At 41.3% G+C, this 17,914-nt stretch overlaps 1 protein-coding gene across 5 annotated transcripts in view; it reads left to right on the top strand.

The window, feature by feature from the left end:
* trc (Serine/threonine-protein kinase tricornered) overlaps window positions 1-17,914 on the top strand; it is a 148,026-nt gene that overhangs the window by 5,343 nt on the left and 124,769 nt on the right. The window contains exons 1-2 of one of the 5 annotated variants that reach the window (XM_045725794.2): window positions 11,371-11,488; window positions 14,661-15,188. The exons of the other annotated variants lie outside the window; for them this stretch is intronic. Of the exons in view, the coding sequence (XP_045581750.2) occupies window positions 15,074-15,188 (115 nt within the window). The 5' untranslated portion in view covers window positions 11,371-11,488; window positions 14,661-15,073. Of the gene's footprint in view, window positions 1-11,370; window positions 11,489-14,660; window positions 15,189-17,914 lie in introns of those variants that run through there. 5 annotated transcript variants of the gene reach the window in all.

Here is a 17,914-nt window from a genome sequence, read left to right as displayed (position 1 = left end):
AGTAAATGATTGTAGTGTCATTTAATAAACAAACATCTTTTGCTTTGCATACCCTTAATGATTCCATCAGGTATTATTTTAAAATATATAAAGAAGAATAGGTTTAAAATAAATTAATTTCCAGATTAGAAACATTTTCCCAAATTGCACATGTACACTGTACAGTACATTATTATTATTAGGTTATATAAGTGTCTGGGGATATAACCAGAGATTTTGGATATTCAAATTAAAAACTTTATTCATAAATGCTTAATGCATTTATAGTCGGGTTAGTTTACATAAGTTTACAGGTGAATTATTTACCTAAGAGAAAGACTCTGGCTTCATACTCACTAATGAAGTTATATACTGAATTATTACAATTAATAGAATTTTAACCCATTATCCTTAACAAACTAAAAAGTTCACCAGGGGGAAATTTTTTAAGAAATGAATACTTTGATAAAATTCACAAATTTATGCATTTTTAAGATCAAAATTATTATCAATTATTTCTTACAAAATCTTACCAGATGTACTTTTCTGTGCGCTGATTAAAAATAATATATAAAAAACAACATTCTAATGATTCCACATACTCCTGGTTATTAAAACATACTCCTGGTTATTTGTTTGCTGCTTGGTGAACAGAAGTATTAGGTGTAAGAAAACTTGCTCAAATGTATAGTTCTGCCTGGGAATCGTACCTGGGACCTTCCTGGGGTGACTACCAATTGCTTTACGGGTTAGGTTAGGGGTTACGGGTTACATATGCATGTAAATCCCATGTAATTTAAACTTTTCATCAATTTAAAAAAAATTGTAAAGGTATTCATTCTCAAACGAATTCAGAGAAAAACGGTATGTTTCCCGTTACTCTGTGTTTATTTTCCCTCCATCCCATGTTCCTTTTTCCCAACATGTTTCCTTTCTTCGTCCCATGTTTCCCTTCCTCGTCCGATGTTTCCCCTGCTCATCACGTATCCCCCCCCCCAATGTTCCCCCTCGTCTCATGTCCCCCCCCCTCACCACGTATTACCCCCCCCCTCCCATGTTTTCCTTGTCTCATGTCCCCCCCCCCTCCCTCACGTATTTCCCCCCCCCCCATCCCATGTTTCCCTCGAGTTGAACAACACAAGTATGATGCAATACTTGACAATGAGGTTTTGGAGACAAAAAAAAATACTGTCGGTTCACACAATTAAGCCATCTTTTAAAGTAATGGCCAATAACACAATAATATTTAATAAAATTCAATAATACCCTTATTACCACAGATAACTGTGGTAATAAGGGTATTATTACCCTTATTTAGTACACAAAATGATGTGTAATATAACAATACAGTTCCATAAAGTAGTACATAATTATAATACAGTACACTCTTGTTGGCAATACTTATGGAGTTCCATATACAACAACATAATGCAGATAAAAGATAGTGATGCAGTTTACATCATCATTATACGAATTCCTGTTAAACTTGGAACTCTGGAGCTAAGTGAGCTCTATTCAGACATTATGGTTAACTTGACCACATTTCCCCCCTCTTCTTTCACCACCTTACCCTCATTCTCCCCTCCCTCCCCTCATCATTGCATTTCATACTTTCAATCTTCTTTCCCCCCCTCTCATTCCCTTTCCCCTCCGTTACTACTGTACTGCTGGGTTATACGTGTGGGAGTGCGCCAGCGTAGACCTTTAATAAATGTAAACTATCAGGGAAACTATCCCCCAACGTTACCTTGAGGTGCTTCTTCAATATGTAATGGAATGTGAACAAATAGAAGAATTTAAGAGAACTCTTAAAATATATGTTCAAGAAATGTACAAGTATTTGATTCAAAATGACATATTACCAGATATCTTAACCAAGTATCCAAAGTATGCATGCAGGTGATTGTAACCTTTCCACCGTGGCCTCTAGGGATGGGTATTCAGGGTGTTTAATAGGTGAATTAACATTCTATTTAAATAGTTAACTAGTATGTCAGTTCAAGTATGTTTATTGAGACAAGAAAGAAATACATCTCAAAGGGATAGAGTGAGTAGCTTAGGCTATTTCTACCCCCCTAGTATGTCAGTAATGGAACTTGCTTAGCTTAAAGACAGTTGGGGTCTAGTAACTATATTCATTGGGAGGCTTCTTGGGAGATTCACGGAGAATAGACTATTGATGTTATCATAATTTGTTAATATAACAAGTTCATCATTGCTATAAACGTGTTTAGTTAAACGAATATTGGGCTTGGTTCCTGAACTCATTTTGTAACCTTTTCCAGTGCCTCTCACAAAATGTATCGGAGGGGGATAATGAATGGATAAAACTATGGATAAAACTATAGGTGTGGTGACCTAACCACATCTCAGAAAATGAAGAAACGACGACGTTTCGGTCCGTCCTGCACCATTATCAAGTACTGTAATGGTCAGGCGGACCGAAACGACGTCATTTCTTGGTTTTCTATGTAGTTTGGTCATCTTCAGCTACGTTATTGTGACTTATCGACTAACTAAAGTTATATGTGCTAGTGGTCCGAAATACTTACCGCTTTTGTAAGCGGTAAGCAGCATACAGTTTAGGCAGGTATAACAGCATACAGGCTATAAAGTATATATACCCGTGAAAGATGTTGTTTGTGTGTGAAAGGTGGAAGAGGGTGGGTGATATATTGGTAACTCCCAGAAGCAGGAGGGAGAGGAAAATGACGCTCCCCCCCCCCCCCTCCTTACCCAACCACTCGGGCTGGACGGTAGAGCAACGGTCTCGCTTCATGCAGGTCGACGTTCAATCCCCGACCGTCCAAGTGGTTGGGCACTATTCCCACCCCCTCCCTCCCCACCTAATCCATCCTCTAATCCTTATCCTGACCCCATAAATAATGCTACTATATATAGTCTTAACGGCTTGGCGCTTCCCCCCCCCCTCCCTCTCCCAAACCCTCGGGTCTTGCGTGGTTCTCGGAAACCAACACCTAAAACAGGGGAGGTAAACAAGTTAACGTTTGAACCGTCTCACAAACGTACCATGCACCGCTCACGTTTTATTCGTGTTTTTCCCTTCCTTTTTGTCCCCCGTAGCCTTGTTCCTTTTTTTATCCCTCGTTCTTAAGATTTTATGAATTTTGTATCGGCGAGGGACGCCTATTCAGCATGGGGAGACTAGTGTGAATGTGGGACTGAGGGTATCGGTTTTTAATTAAGGTTTTAAAATGTTAACTTGGTAGAAATCATAGCCGAAATGAGTGTTCTCACCCAGTGCATGGTTCTGTGCGACACATCCCATACCCATACTTTATGAAGTCTACAAGGGCCGTGACGAGGGTTCGAGCCTACGTCCGAGAGGATCCCAGACGCTGCCTTAATCGACTGAGCTACGACATGGTTAAAATAATTGCAACCGGAAGTTCTACTGACCTTACTCGGATCCTGCAGCCTCTCCGAGATACAAACCAGGATTTTACTTCTGCTGTCCCATACTGTATGTTGTGTGTCCTGGTACCATTATCCTCACACACTGAACAGAGATCATGACCAACTCTGAAGAAGATCCAAGCACAAGAAAGAAGGAACGCTACACTAGGTACTGTTGTCTCACGTGAAACAGACTTACAGCCAACTGTTTTAATTTGTTTGATTCTGCTATTAAACTTAACAAAGGTTAAAAATGACAATTCGTTGTAATGTTTTCAACTCTTGCTTAACAAGTACTGACGTATATAGTGTGTATATGTTAACAAAAAGTTTTTATCTCCTTCGTGTATTTGTATACTTTACGAGCAAAATTATGACGGAGACTAGGCTATAGCCAATGAGGTAAAGGCTATGCTAGCTGGAGGCAAATTTAATGGATGAATGCTGGCTAAAATAACAATGTGGGTGGGTAGGCAGGCGAGTGCTGACTTGGGTTGAACATACTGGTATAGTTAATGTGATTGTGAGGCAGGTGATAGAAGGGAATATTATTGGCCGGGGATCGTAATTTTGAATCGGGAAAGTGCCTTACGGCTGTCTGTAACTTCGATAAGGGATAATTTTGGGAAATACTCAGATTAGATAGTTATGGCTTCACTGTGCAAAAGATTAAGTTCAATTTGGAGATACAAAAATGGACTCCGGATGCTTGCGTCAGGAAAATTAGTATGCGAGCGGTATTGGCGTGTGTTAATAAGGATGCAAGGTCAGGATGTGTCCGAAAGTTAGCCAGCTCCTGGAGCCGACGCCAGGTATGCTCGTCTTGAATAATGCGGAGGTGGTTGGCGTGGTGGAGAGGGATGGGGAATAGGAGGCCAGAGGAAGGCTGGAGGACACTGGCAGGAAGTTACTGTGTATATACTCTAGCCGGTCCCCTGCGGTGGGTGGTACGTGTTTACAAGGAGAGCGGAAGATCTTGCCAACCCGTTATTACCTGGCGCTGTTATAATGTGAATAATACAGTTGTAGTGAACTCTGTAGATTCTTATCCTCATGCTGTCATCCTTATCAACACGTGAGTGTGTGTGTGTATGTGTACTCGCCTAGTTATGTTTGCGGGGGTTGAGCTTAGGCTCTTTGGTCCCGCCTCTCAATCGGTATAAAGATCCCTGAGCCTATTGGGCTCTATCATATTTACATCTGTGTGTGTGTTTACTATTTGTGCCTGTAGAATCGAGCTGTTAGCTCTTGGACCCCGGCCTTTCAATCCAATCTATTTTCCTCTTATGTCGACTACATATATTTCTCTAACACGCGCGCACATATCCCCAGGAAGCATCCCATAGCAGCTGTCTAACTGTGAGTTAGACAGCTGCTATGGGATGCTCGGGATATAGCCTCGGCTACCAATGACTTTTGTACACTCACGGTGGTCGAGTGGTTAAAGTACCAGGTACGCCAAGGCGCATAGTGCTCCTGGCTGTCTGAGTTCGAATCCTTCTGGGGTGTGGAGTTTTCAGTTTATATATATAAATTGTAGAGAGGAGTGACCAAAGAACCGTAACTCCACCCCTCTCGAACACAACTAGATGAGTACATGTACATATTCACATGCCTGTTGCGCTTTCCCTCTCGCAGACCTTTCGCCACTGTCACAGCAAGTGTATCATGGTATGGCTTGGACTGTCTGTGGTTGTGGTTGGTCTCTTTTAGGCGTCGTGTTTCGTATTAAGATTGTCGAGTCGGAAACAGCCATGTTTTTGTATGACAATGTTTTTCCCATTGTCTGCGGCGGCGAGTTGGGGTTTGTTTTGGCAGGCGTTTGAGCGTTCGTTGTTCCAGCTGCATAGTGTACTTAGACTAGTATTTTGCTCATTATCACTTGGTGTAAATTATTATTAATGCTTTGTAAACATGTGAATAAATTGTCATGCAACAGCAGCAGTATTATAGTTTTGATTTGCAGCAGCATAAATATTGTATTTTGTAGTTATGCAGCCCCATAAATAAAATGTTTTGTAGTTATTTTTGTATTTATAGTTCTTAAATTCTACTTGGTGTCCGCCATTAAGTGGAATATCTTTTGTGCTCCTGGATTGGATGACCGTCGTGATGCTGAGATAAGCACCGTCTGCTCTGAATTAAATATTCTTCTGTGCAGTAAACAGTCGTAAGAATAATAATATTAGCCTATTATTGTGATACTGCAGCTCTCTGGCGTATATTGACTAACTAATAATGACACTTGAACATTTTCACCACAATGTGTCGGAAGAGCTACAAGGTATATTCCGAGAATAATAAACCATATTTAATGATTATCGAGCGGTATCTGCCCTTTCAGCATTTAGTAAAATATTAGAGAGTTTCACCAATAGGTATATTGGTCGCAGATTCCCATAGGTTACTGTTGGACGACCAATAGGACTTCCTAAATGGAAGAAACACAAACAAGTGTGCTGAAATTTTGCAAGGGATGTATTTTAATGGTTTTGATTAAAATTAACAGCAGTCTTTTTCTATTAGACTCATTTTATTAGACATTTAAAAACCTCTCCCTTAACTGGTTTGAGAGTTCCGTTTCAGCTCCCGCCCCTCTACCCTCATCCATCTTGCGGTAATTATGATCTGTGTATATTGGCGGGTCGTTTTCTGGTGAAAGAGTGGCACTGAGTAACTTATTTACTCTTCCCGTATCTTACCTCAGGCGTAAACCTCCCCTTCTCCCCCCCCCCCCCAAATCCTTATTGCCTCAGGGATGCAATTTATAATACGAAATTGACGGTTCAAGACCATACATGCAGGATTGGTTATATGGTTTTCGCCGTTGTCAGGGACCTTCATCAGGATGCAACCCACAATAGTCACCTGTCTCCTGGGTACCTGTTTAACTGCTATGTGAACAGAGGCATCACACAGCACCGCTCATTGTGCCAGGTAAGTCCACTACGGGCTCACCATGGCCCGTGCTACTTGCCCCGCTCCTGTGCCAGGTAAGTTATGGGCTCACCATAGCCCGTGCTACTTGGAACTTGTTCCGAGTAGCTTAATCTACAACAACAACAACAACAGAGGCATCACGTTGAACGGATACATGCCCAACCTATTCTGTCCTATACAAGTAGTTATTTATGAGTATATATCGTACATACTATTGATGATAGGCTTATACAAAGTGGTTGGTTGAAAGTGATGTGAAAATACGAAGGGAGACGAAGAAGAGAAGATATGGTTGAGTGACGTGCATGTGACGTAGGAAGTTGACATTGACTTAAAATTATGATAATTTTTTTAATGAGTTAAAATTGCGACGAATTTCTCAGGTGGAGAGTCATTCTTGCGAGCAGATATGAACACCTGGATATTTGCCGCACTTCAGAGATTGGTGCTAAATAGTCTAACCATCTTGGTGCCTTCTTGTGATAATTACTTACTTAGACACTGGTGCTGACGGTCATGACGATGTTATTTTCTTGGGTACCACGCGCGTACCTCGCCAAAAATCAGGTAATAAACACTTCAATTTGCTTCAACAAATATAAAAGAGTACTAGGTCACTGAGGGCGACCAGAGATGGCACCGCTCCTGTGCCAGGTAAGTCCACTACGGGCTCACCATTGCCCGTGCTATTTGCCCCGCTCCTGTGCCAGGTAAGTTACGGGCTCACCATAGCCCGTGCTACTTGGAACTTGTTCCGAGTAGCTGAATCTATAACAACAACAACTGAGGGCGAGGGAGTGCGGGTGAGGGGGGAGTCTGTGAAGATGAACTCTTCATAGACTTCATAGATAAGCCTTCATGCTGTAGGTGTTTAAACATGTTTTCTGGCATTTCAATACAAACTCTACCTGGCCTTCTGTTGATTACTTCTCCGTGGGGGAGAAGCGTGAAGTTTTTAGATATTTTCAATTGAACAAGTTATGCCAATACACACAGAAATCACAATAGCGTGATGCATCAGTTGAACAAATTCACAAGGGCCGTGACGAGGGTTCTGGGATCCTCTGGGACGGAGGTTCGAACCCTCGTCACGGCCCTTGTGAATTTATTCATAAGTTACGCCAAGTTCTGCAGGCCGAACACATCTTATAGAGCAGACACTGGCCATCACCTCTCGAGTATTGAGCAAGGTTGTTGGGGTTTATGACTTAATAAATGATTAAATTATGACTTAATTATGACTTGACATTTTGTCCGTCAGCTGTAGCTTGTCATTGTTTGGCTCGTGAGCAAGATGTCTGAAACGCGCACTGCGTATTAGCGGCTTTGTTTCGTGCTTGTCTTTTGTCTTGCCTATATGTCTTCCCCCTCTTTATGTATCGCATGTAAGTACATTTGTGTAAATGATTTACTATTAAGAAAATCAGTAGGAGCCGAGAGGAGGATTCTTTGTGCATTATTATGTAAACGCCTCTATCAACTAATGATAATAATAGTAATGTAATGTGAATAATGACATAGTTAATCGAGGCATGAGATTACTATGGCGCAATAGTGGAGTGACTTGTGGGAATGTTGTGCACGCGCGCCATAGACATCTGGCGCCAAAGCCAGTAAATACTGGGTTGGGGGGGGGGTAGAAATAGCCTAAGCTACTCAATCCCTTTGAGCTGTATTTCCTTCTTGTCTCAATAAACATGAACTTGAACCAGTAAATACTATAGAACACACTCCTCTGGTCAGCTGTCTTAGACATCGATCATCCATGTTTGCATTGGAAGTCTTCTTTTTTACCGGGGTTTATTTTTTCTCGCTTGGTTTAGTTTTTAAATTTTAGTGTATATTAGTATGTCAACGTCTTCGAGCACAACATACTGATATTTACCATTTTGGATTTTGTTGATACTGTATTGTATATTTTAACCGGGACCAGAGGTTAGAAAAGGTAATTTATGTCATGATTAATTTGTTTAACGTTTCTAATATTTCCCCGATGGGCGAATTTATTTGACAAGTAATAATACAAATAATAACTATGAAACGACAAACATGGCAGTAGCAATCAATACCAATAATAATTAAAGTAAGAAATCATTAGCAATTAACGTTAATTGGTGAAAGCCCATCACATTGAGAGCCAGTCTCCTGGTGCCCGCCTGCCGGCACGATGCGCCTGGACTTTGTTTAACTGGGTTAATTGATGCACTAGGAAACAGCAGCTGATAAAACACTGACCACTCGCTTGTTCCTTTGTTCGGTCATAATACCGTGTTAAGAGTCAGGCTTGATGTTTAAACATAAAAGGGGGGCAGGGCTCATAGTCTGGGTCACGTGCTGATTGTTACTCATTGTCTACCTAGTTTCTGCTTGGATAAAGTAGCCTCGTCCGTGAGAAAATCTCTGGTGCAGGATGAGGCTCGAACTCAACGTGACCTACCACGGATTGTGGTTCGCTATTGTGATGTGTGTGTGTAATGAAGTAAGGGTGAAGAGGTAGAACAGCTTATTGACAGAGCTCGGGTGTATGGGGGAATTGTGTAAAAACCTGGTTTGTGTCTTGGAGAGACTGCAGGATCCGTGGTAGGTCAAGTTGATTTCCCGGTTGCAGTTCTTATCCATGTCGTAGCTCAATCGATTAAGGCGCGTCTGGGATCCTCTTGGACGTAGATTCGAACCCTCGTCACGACCCTTGTGGATTTGTTCGATCTTAGCATATCGTGGTCCATGGGTTGAGGCGCATGTCTACGGCTACCCAGAACGCTGGTTCGTTGCCCGTCCTGCTCCAATTATTTTCTCATAGCTGTATCTCATTATTGCGAGTTCCTTGTGTAGCCTCATTCTTGCTGCTGATATTGCCTATTTCTTCGGTCCTGACTGAAAGAAAAAGAAATTGACTGAAATATATTTGTTAGCAAGATGATCCTGTGCTTGTAAAAACAGAGGTTAAAATATCAGTCAAGACAAGGTTAGTGGGTGATGTAGATTGATGAACTGCACAATTGTGTAATTATGAGGGTAATATTTTCTGGAGACATTTAGGCTGCGGAAAGTAATTAGTGGGCGTCGATTAATGTGACGCCAGACCAAGTACCAAATTAAGAAACGAGTATGAGTGTGGAGGTGCAGCAATTGTGCTTGTGGAGTTGTTCTGCCTTAAGGATTGTTGGCGGTCAGTGTGTCAAATCTCTTCTAAGAGATGATTACGTAGTTTAGCTGAATTCATTTATTATGCATCCCCCATACCCATCCTGTGGACGGAAGTGGAAAAGGTTAGACACACACAATGTGCTCAGGAACTGAGCACTCAGTAACTTGCCCGAAACGCTATGCGTACTAGTGGCTTTAGGTATCGTATGTACTACCTCTATCTTTAAATCTAACAATGTTTGTACTGTAATGCTGCAACTATGTATGTACTGTTCCTAAATAAATTATTATTATTATTATTATTATTATTATTATTATTATTATTATTATTATTATTAACTAAGCCCTAAAATTCTGTAAACTGAGCAGAATAATCACTATGGTCCTGATGAGTCTCAGTTTATTCTATCCGTGATTAATCTGCTTGTTGAGTCGAGCAGAGATTGTAAACAGACGTAACAGTTATGCGAATGTGTTTATTTGGGACAGGGACCTCGATGATGCGGTGCCCGATAAATTAGCGGTCAATTCGGTTTATAAATTGCTTTCCTTGTAATGAACACCTTCATAAAGAGGCAAACCTTCAAGGGGGGAATCTGGCAGGCTCGTATAGGAGTTAACGGACGAGCCGGCTTGTAATGTTTTTTGTGGGCATGGAAACATGCAGAATAACCACAGTAAATAATGAAACCTTTTTCATTTTTCACTGGATATTCTCCATTACTGGATCAGTGTTTATTCTTTGTGTGTGTGTGTGTGTGTGTGTATACACGTGTACTCGCCTATTTGTGTCTGCAGGATCGAGCATTGACTCTTGGATCCCGCCTTTCGAGCCATCGGTTGTTTACATCAATGACTCCGGTCCTATTTCCCTATCATACCTAGTTTTAAAATTATGAATATAATTTGCTTCCACGACCTACTTTTACTATTCCGTGTGAACATTTCGTTGTTCTGTTACTATTCCGTGTGTGTGTTCATAACCCCAAAACTTTAGGGTTATTAGAAGTTGACCCTTCCTTTCTTGTAGACCATATATCATGTGCTTTGTACCGTGTTGCTGCCGTTTATTGCGTGGTTATTCAACCTAGCTTTATGGACGTTACCTGTAGCTCTTCCTTTCCACCACGTCTTTGTCCTCTTAACCGAACCTTGAAGTCTCTTGATTGTGCTTTCCCCGTGTTCACTCTGTAAAGAAATGGTGGTCTTTATTGTGAAGTAATATGTTACAATGTTAGAGCTATGTTGAAGGCTTGAGACCCCCTTTTGGTAAGTGTATGCATTAGTTGAAGACGAGGTAGTTGTTAAGTGGACAGTCATAGTGGTCACGGTGCTGTGATTGCCACAGTGGTCACGGTACTTGGGCATTGCGGGATTCCAAGAAAATGGCTGCCACTTGAGAGTTACTTGAGGTCGAGCAGGAAATGTGTAACCGTTTTGGTACATTTCACCCCTGTGTATGTAAAAAAAACTTACGTTGCCTGATAATGATTAGACCTCGACGATATTCAGTGATAATTATTGGAGATAGATGGCATGTACTGATAACTCGTTCTCGACCTTGGTATGTAAGGAAGGCATCCAAGGAGTGCTTTATTTACTGTCTAAATACAGAGTATGAGGGATGCTGCAGCACAAGGCTTCATTGTTATCGCGTGACGGAAGTACTTTCATATTTGAAGAGAATTGGGCTGAATTATCATCGCTGCCATGCTCGTATGTTTATATTTTCAAGTATTATAAATCTTGATAAGATAAAAAGAGTTATCAGCCGGGAGGAATGAGGATGAGGCTTGGAGGGGAGGGAGGGAAGGGGGGGGGGGATGGCCTCTTATGCCGTGGTTGGTAGAGTGGTTGGTGGTTGAGGAGTCTCCCGCCGCCTGCCAGTCAGCAGTCGGCACTGGCTGTTTCGGTCCACAGACCCACGTGTCCTTCGTGAGGCAGTGTGCCGAGGCTTGTCGCCAGGGTCTCCGCCCGTCGCCGGTCGAACACCCAGTTCAGAGATGTGAAACAATAGAAAATAAAAATTATTTCACTTAAATTTGAGCATAAATCGTAGTGTAAACCGGAGTACGCGTGAGGCGGCGTGGCTCCGTTATGTTATGGTTTGTGTACTCGGCAAGGCGCGGTGCCCTGATACTGTTGTGGCTTATCTTGATGGACGGAGTTGATGGACGGACTTACCAGTGTTGTGGTAATATTGAGCACCTACCAAGCCTCGACGCTGACAGAAACTGTGCATATTACTTACCTAGTACGTGTTCAAAAGTGACGGGGGGGGGATGAGGAAACCAGTCGAACAGTTGGACTCGTTCCGTCAAGGAAATTAGGCGGGAATGTTGAATGGTTTTGATTGTCTCCACCTGTATTCTAGTCCACTTCACTTCATGAAGTGAATCTAGTTTTTAAATTGTTATAACCTGCTTCCCCTGACAAAGGGTGCGTGTACATCGGCTGAGGGCTCCATTAATTGTATTTAATATTGAAAACTTTAATAGATGTAAAACAAAAAATGTTAGGTGTGTATTAATAGGGATACTGGTCAAACTCAGCCTACTATCGGCCATGTAGACTTTTATAAAAAAAAATACTTATTGCTTAGGCTGTTGCTAGTTTTAAATGATAAAATAGTGGTCTCCGTTCTTGTATGACGAAGGAGAATAAAGAATGTGAATTTAACCATATCACAGTCTACAGCATTCGAATCTACAACAACCTATCTAGCCTAACGACGGTCGAGATAAGCAGCTCAGAAAAGAGTGCATTTCCAGTGTTATTAATATTTGAGTGTGTAGGATCATATTGTTGTTTCAGATGTAGCTACTCAGGACGAAGTGTCCATGTAGCACGGGCTATGGTGAGCCCGTAATTGTGTAGGATCATATTGGTAGCGTTGATATAGGCTGCGCTGAGAGGACAGGTTGAGGAAGCAGCTCCGGTGTTGGACCGGGAAGTGCCAGTCATTCTGCTCCTGTTGTCACCACCTCTGGGGGCGATGGGCTCCTTCCTCTCTCAACATTCATCCAGGGATATGTTAATTAATGCTATTCGGTCTTCGTTACAGCCCAACATTCATAGTGTTTACATTATTTTACGCGAGAAAATGCTGAAACCGTACGATGGGATCGAACCTCTGTCTGAATTCAGGGATGCTATTGGGTTGTTTCACGTCTTCAAAATAGAAGTGCTCGATTCTGATTACGTCAACTGTTTACATTTATCCTTTTATTGTTAGTCATATAAGAACAAAAACCCACATTGATGGAAGAAAAATATATTTTATAACTTAAAAGTGCCAATGGGTTTTACTATGCAATGTCAATTTAAGATTGTTTCTATATTAGTATTGCAAGCCATCCTCAAAATATGATAGTACCTATAGCTACTTTGGATGCAATGTTTTCATAGTACAGTGGACTTCGTTCTCGCCGTACAATCGAAGATTGAGGGTTCTATTCCCAGGTAGGACAGGAATGGTTGGCCAAGTTTCCTTTCACCTACCGCACCTGTTCACCTAGCAGTAAATAGGTATCCGGAAGTTAGGAAACTGATGAGAGGTTCCATCCTGGAGAGGGTCAGTAGTTCGACCTTGGGAGGGGGGGGCGGGGTGCCTCGATACTAGCCTATATATGTATATGTATGGTCACCAAGCAGTCGGTGGTGGAATGGTATTGGTACTGTGTACGCCAGTGAGGTGACCCCTGAAGCACTGGTTCCAATTCTGGTCGGATTATAGTTCTTAGTTATATAAATACTTGTGTATATATGCATGTGTGTATCTCTCCATTATATATATATATATATATATATATATATATATATATATATATATATATATATATAATGGAGAGATACACACATGCATATATACACAAGTATTTATATAACTAAGAACTATAATCCGACCAGAATTGGAACCAGTGCTTCAGGGGTCACCTCACTGGCGACCCCTGATATATATATATATATATATATATAAATATATATATATATATATATATATATATATATATATATATATATATATATATATAATATATATATATATATATATATATATATATATATAATATATATATATATATATTATTAAATATGACCGAAAAAGTAAGATTAATTATTCTAACACGAATTTTCTCAATCTTTCGTACATTTCTTTTCACTGTTGGAGGTAAATCAAAAATCAATCAAAAAATTGATTTTTGATTTACCTCCAACAGTGAAAAGAAATGTACGAAAGATTGAGAAAATTCGTGTTAGAATAATTAATCTTACTTTTTCGGTCATATTTAATAATATATGTCTACAGGAAAGACTGCTACCAAAATATACTAATATGTGTATATATATATACATATATATATATATATGTATATATATATATAATATAATATATGTAATATATATATAATTATGTATATATATAATATAATATGTAGTATTATATAATTGAGGAAAAATAGATTGGTTAGAAAGGCAGCCAAGGGCTAATAGCTCGATTCTGCAGACACATCCCTAAGAAGCAGCCCGTAACAGCTGTCTTAACTCCCACGTATCTCTTTACTACTAGATGAACAGTGAGCATCACAGTGAAAGAAACTGCCCGTTTTTTATTCCTCTGCCGGGAATCGAGCCCGGGCCATTAGGACTACGACCCAGAGCTCTGTCCTCTCAGCCGCGAGGCCTCCGTGCAATCAGGGTGTATGTATGCTGGTGTAGGTGGGGTTTGTGTGTGTGTGTGTGTTTATGCGAAGAGACGAGTGCGGCATATATCATAGCCGAGGCATCGACCGGAGTGTTACGTGTGTTGACCGCAGATGGCAGCTGAAGGACTCCACCCAAGTAGCAGTGCTGGTGTCGCCCACTACTGGTGCTACCTAGCTAGGAAATACTCACCAAGTTGCTTGATACTCACGGCTTTCATGCCTTGTCCCGGCCCTTCTTGTAAACAAAATGTGCATTGTTATTGTTGTGAAAGTTTTCTGTCTTGCCGAATTCTCGGAAACATTCCAAAACATATCTTTGAAAATGTGTGTTTTCGATATGGTAAAAAAAAAACTTGGGTGTGTTTGAAATACAAGTACCGTAGTATGTTTTGAGGCATATGCCTAATGCATTTTCTAATGTTATATTTTCTTATAAATGTTGAAACCATATAAACATTAACAAATTATCAGGAACACCACCAACAGCCAGGCTTATTGCTCTATTGAAGTGAACCAATTATCTGCCATTTAACCCTCCGTTTCTGAATTTTGAAAAGATTTTTCACGACTGAACATTATTAAATTGAAGCACTTGCGTTGAGGGTGGAAGGTTGCGTTGGCAGTCTCCCGAGACATGACTGTGCTGGAGTGGATGTATCCACTTGGCGGCTCTCAGTATGGGTTTGTCACGGCTTTCCCGTCTGGCATTTGTATTACATTTTAGAAACGTAAAGAAAGTACTGTAGTAAATGTACACGAGAAACTGCATTTATTTAAAGTTCATATAACTTGGTATAGTGAAATACATGTGAAATAATGATAACTCAAAATAGTGATAAATTAGATTCAATAAACCTGGCTGTGATGCCCATGAGTGCCTTGAGATGGCACTGAGTCTCTTAGGCAAGGAAAGTTCGACCATTCCCAGTGTAAAGAAGGACAAATGGCGTTTCTGGTTCTTCTTCACCAGAAGAAAGAAGCGACCCGCAGAGAAGACCGGTAAGTGAAGTTATAAACGCCTTCGTCGGGAGTGTTGTGTCGTGTTTATCATGTATGTTTAGTGCTTGCCTAGTGATGCCTAGCTGTTACCTTGAGATTGTTTAGAGGGTCAGTGCCCCCCACGACCAGATACCTTATCACCACTCGGCTTAACACGCGGCTCAACTAAACCATGCTGTTAGACACCGCTGGTGGACGCAGTCTCAAGTTGGAATCACAAGTTGTGATTCACAACTTGTAGGTGATCAAGTATCTTCTTGAACGCGATCAAGTATCTTCTTGAACGCAGAGTTCTGCTAGTTTATATCTTTATAAAGAAGAGGTTGTAAATCCTTAGGCTCTTAAATTTTTGTATAAAATCGTCTCAAAATTTCTTGCACCCTTACTTTTTAATGCGGTGCTCCTAGGTAACTATTTAAAGATTTGGAACAAGTCCTTCAAATATTTTTCATATATTTATGATGCATCTTTCGTCTACGTTGCAGTACATTTAAGGAATTTTAAGCAGTCCCAATAATTTGTATTTTATTGATTTGATTCTAACAGTAATCATATAGGTCATTTCTTTCGTAAGAGTTCACCATCGGATTTGTTGTATAAAATGAACATAATGGAAATACAGCCTGACTAAATTATATATACAGTTTTAACCATCGGTAGAAGAGGTGTGTACGAAAAGCCAGTGTACGTTGTTGAGCGTACCTCGTATGTTAAAGATGTTAAGATGCGTGCACAACGCGTCTTAACGCAACAAGATGCGTGCACAACGCGTCTTAACGCATCAAGACGCGTGCACAACGCGTCTTAACGCATCAAGACGCGTGCACAACGCGTCTTAACGCATCAAGACGCGTGCACAACGCGTCTTAACGCATCAAGACGCGTGCACAACGCGTCTTAACGCAACAAGACGCGTGCACAACGCGTCTTAACGCAACAAGATGCGTGCACTACGCGTCTTAACGCAACAAGATGCGTGCACAACGCGTCTTAACGCATCAAGACGCGTTCACAACGCGTCTTAACGCAACAAGACGCGTGCACAACGCGTCTTAACGCAACAAGATGCGTGCACTACGCGTCTTAACGCAACAAGATGCGTGCACAACGCGTCTTAACGCAACAAGATGCGTGCACAACGCGTCTTAACGCATCAAGACGCGTTCACAACGCGTCTTAACGCAACAAGACGCGTGCACAACGCGTCTTAACGCAACAAGATGCGTGCACTACACGTCTTAACGCAACAAGATGCGTGCACAACGCGTCTTAACGCATCAAGACGCGTCTTAACGCATCAAGACGCGTCTTAACGCATCAAGACGCGTGCACAACGCGTCTTAACGCAACAAGATGCGTCACTACAAGCTATAGTAACTGGCAGGGCTGGCGCACTAGTCACTGCACCAGTGTGGCAAATGACGGAACAGCGCCATGAATCACTCCCGCCGGGGCTCGCTTCAAGCGTCGGGTTCCCGCCCTGTCCTGGACACGGCTGTTTTATTGTGCAAATGATACATTGTTCTCTTGTTAAAATACATTTGGTCTCCAGGATGAAATGTGTTTGTTAATGGAATACGTTTTTGATGTGTTAAATTGTTTAATGTGTGCTTTGTTCCAAATGATATTTGTTTTGTATTTTTTGGTTGAAATATAATAGTCTGGCTAGAACACGATACATGATGAATAGGTTACGTTATCACGACCAGAATGCAGCAGCAGTAGCCTTATACATAGGTACTCACGACTAGGATATTTGGGTGTACCTAACATGTATTAAGGAGGTGGCTACTTTGTGGAGGTTCCGGGGATCAAAGGCCCCGCGGCCCGGTCTCCGACCCAGGCCTCCCAGTTGGTCGTCTGGTCAACCAAGCTATTGACTCGGCTGCTTGTAGCATGATGCGTGAATCACAGCCTGGCTGATCAGGTATTCTTTGGAGGTGTTTTATCAAGTTCTCTTTCATGAACACTGTGAGGGGTCAGCCAGTTGTGTGTAGTGGAAGCGTGTTGAACAGTCTCGGGCCTCTGATGTTGATAGAGTTCTTCCTCAGCATAATTATTGCACCTATGCTTTTCAATGGGGTTATTTTGCACATCCTGCCATGTCTACTTGTTTCATGTGATGTAATCTCCGTGTTTAGATTTGTAATCAGTCTCACTAATATTTTCCACGTGTAGATTATTATGTATTTGTCACGTCTGCGCTCTAGAGAATACAGATTTAGAACTTGTCTATCATCTCGTGGCTGTCATAATAAAGAGGACCTTTTACTCGCCCTCAGAAAATCCAGATTCGTGTTGTTAAACTTAAGTGATTGTGGTGTACACGCGGCTTGAGGTGCACACTGTTCAGTCCTCTCAAATTATGGGTCGAGTCAAACATTCAAAATGTTGGTGTTTTATTTATAGGTCTCATTAAAACCTGAATCGGTTATATTTTTCTCACCAGTTAGGTTTATCATTTATTAGATTACTGTTTCGTCCCCCCCCCCTCATCATTACTGGTCAATTATTTCGTATCACCGACATGATTGCTTAGTCCTGGTATGGTTTTGGTTGTTTTGTCAAACTAAGACCTCGGTGTGAGTGGGAGCCGGTCGGCCGAGCGGACAGCACGCTGGACTTGTGATCCTGTGGTCCTGGGTTCGATCCCAGGAGAGTTTCTTTCACCCTATGCCCCCTGTTACCTAGCAGTAAAATAGGTACCTGGGTGTTAGTCAGCTGTC

Source organism: Procambarus clarkii, chromosome 44, assembly GCF_040958095.1.
Source record: "Procambarus clarkii isolate CNS0578487 chromosome 44, FALCON_Pclarkii_2.0, whole genome shotgun sequence".
NCBI classification, from domain to species: Eukaryota; Metazoa; Arthropoda; class Malacostraca; order Decapoda; family Cambaridae; genus Procambarus; species Procambarus clarkii.
This window is presented reverse-complemented; position numbering and strand designations above follow the sequence as displayed.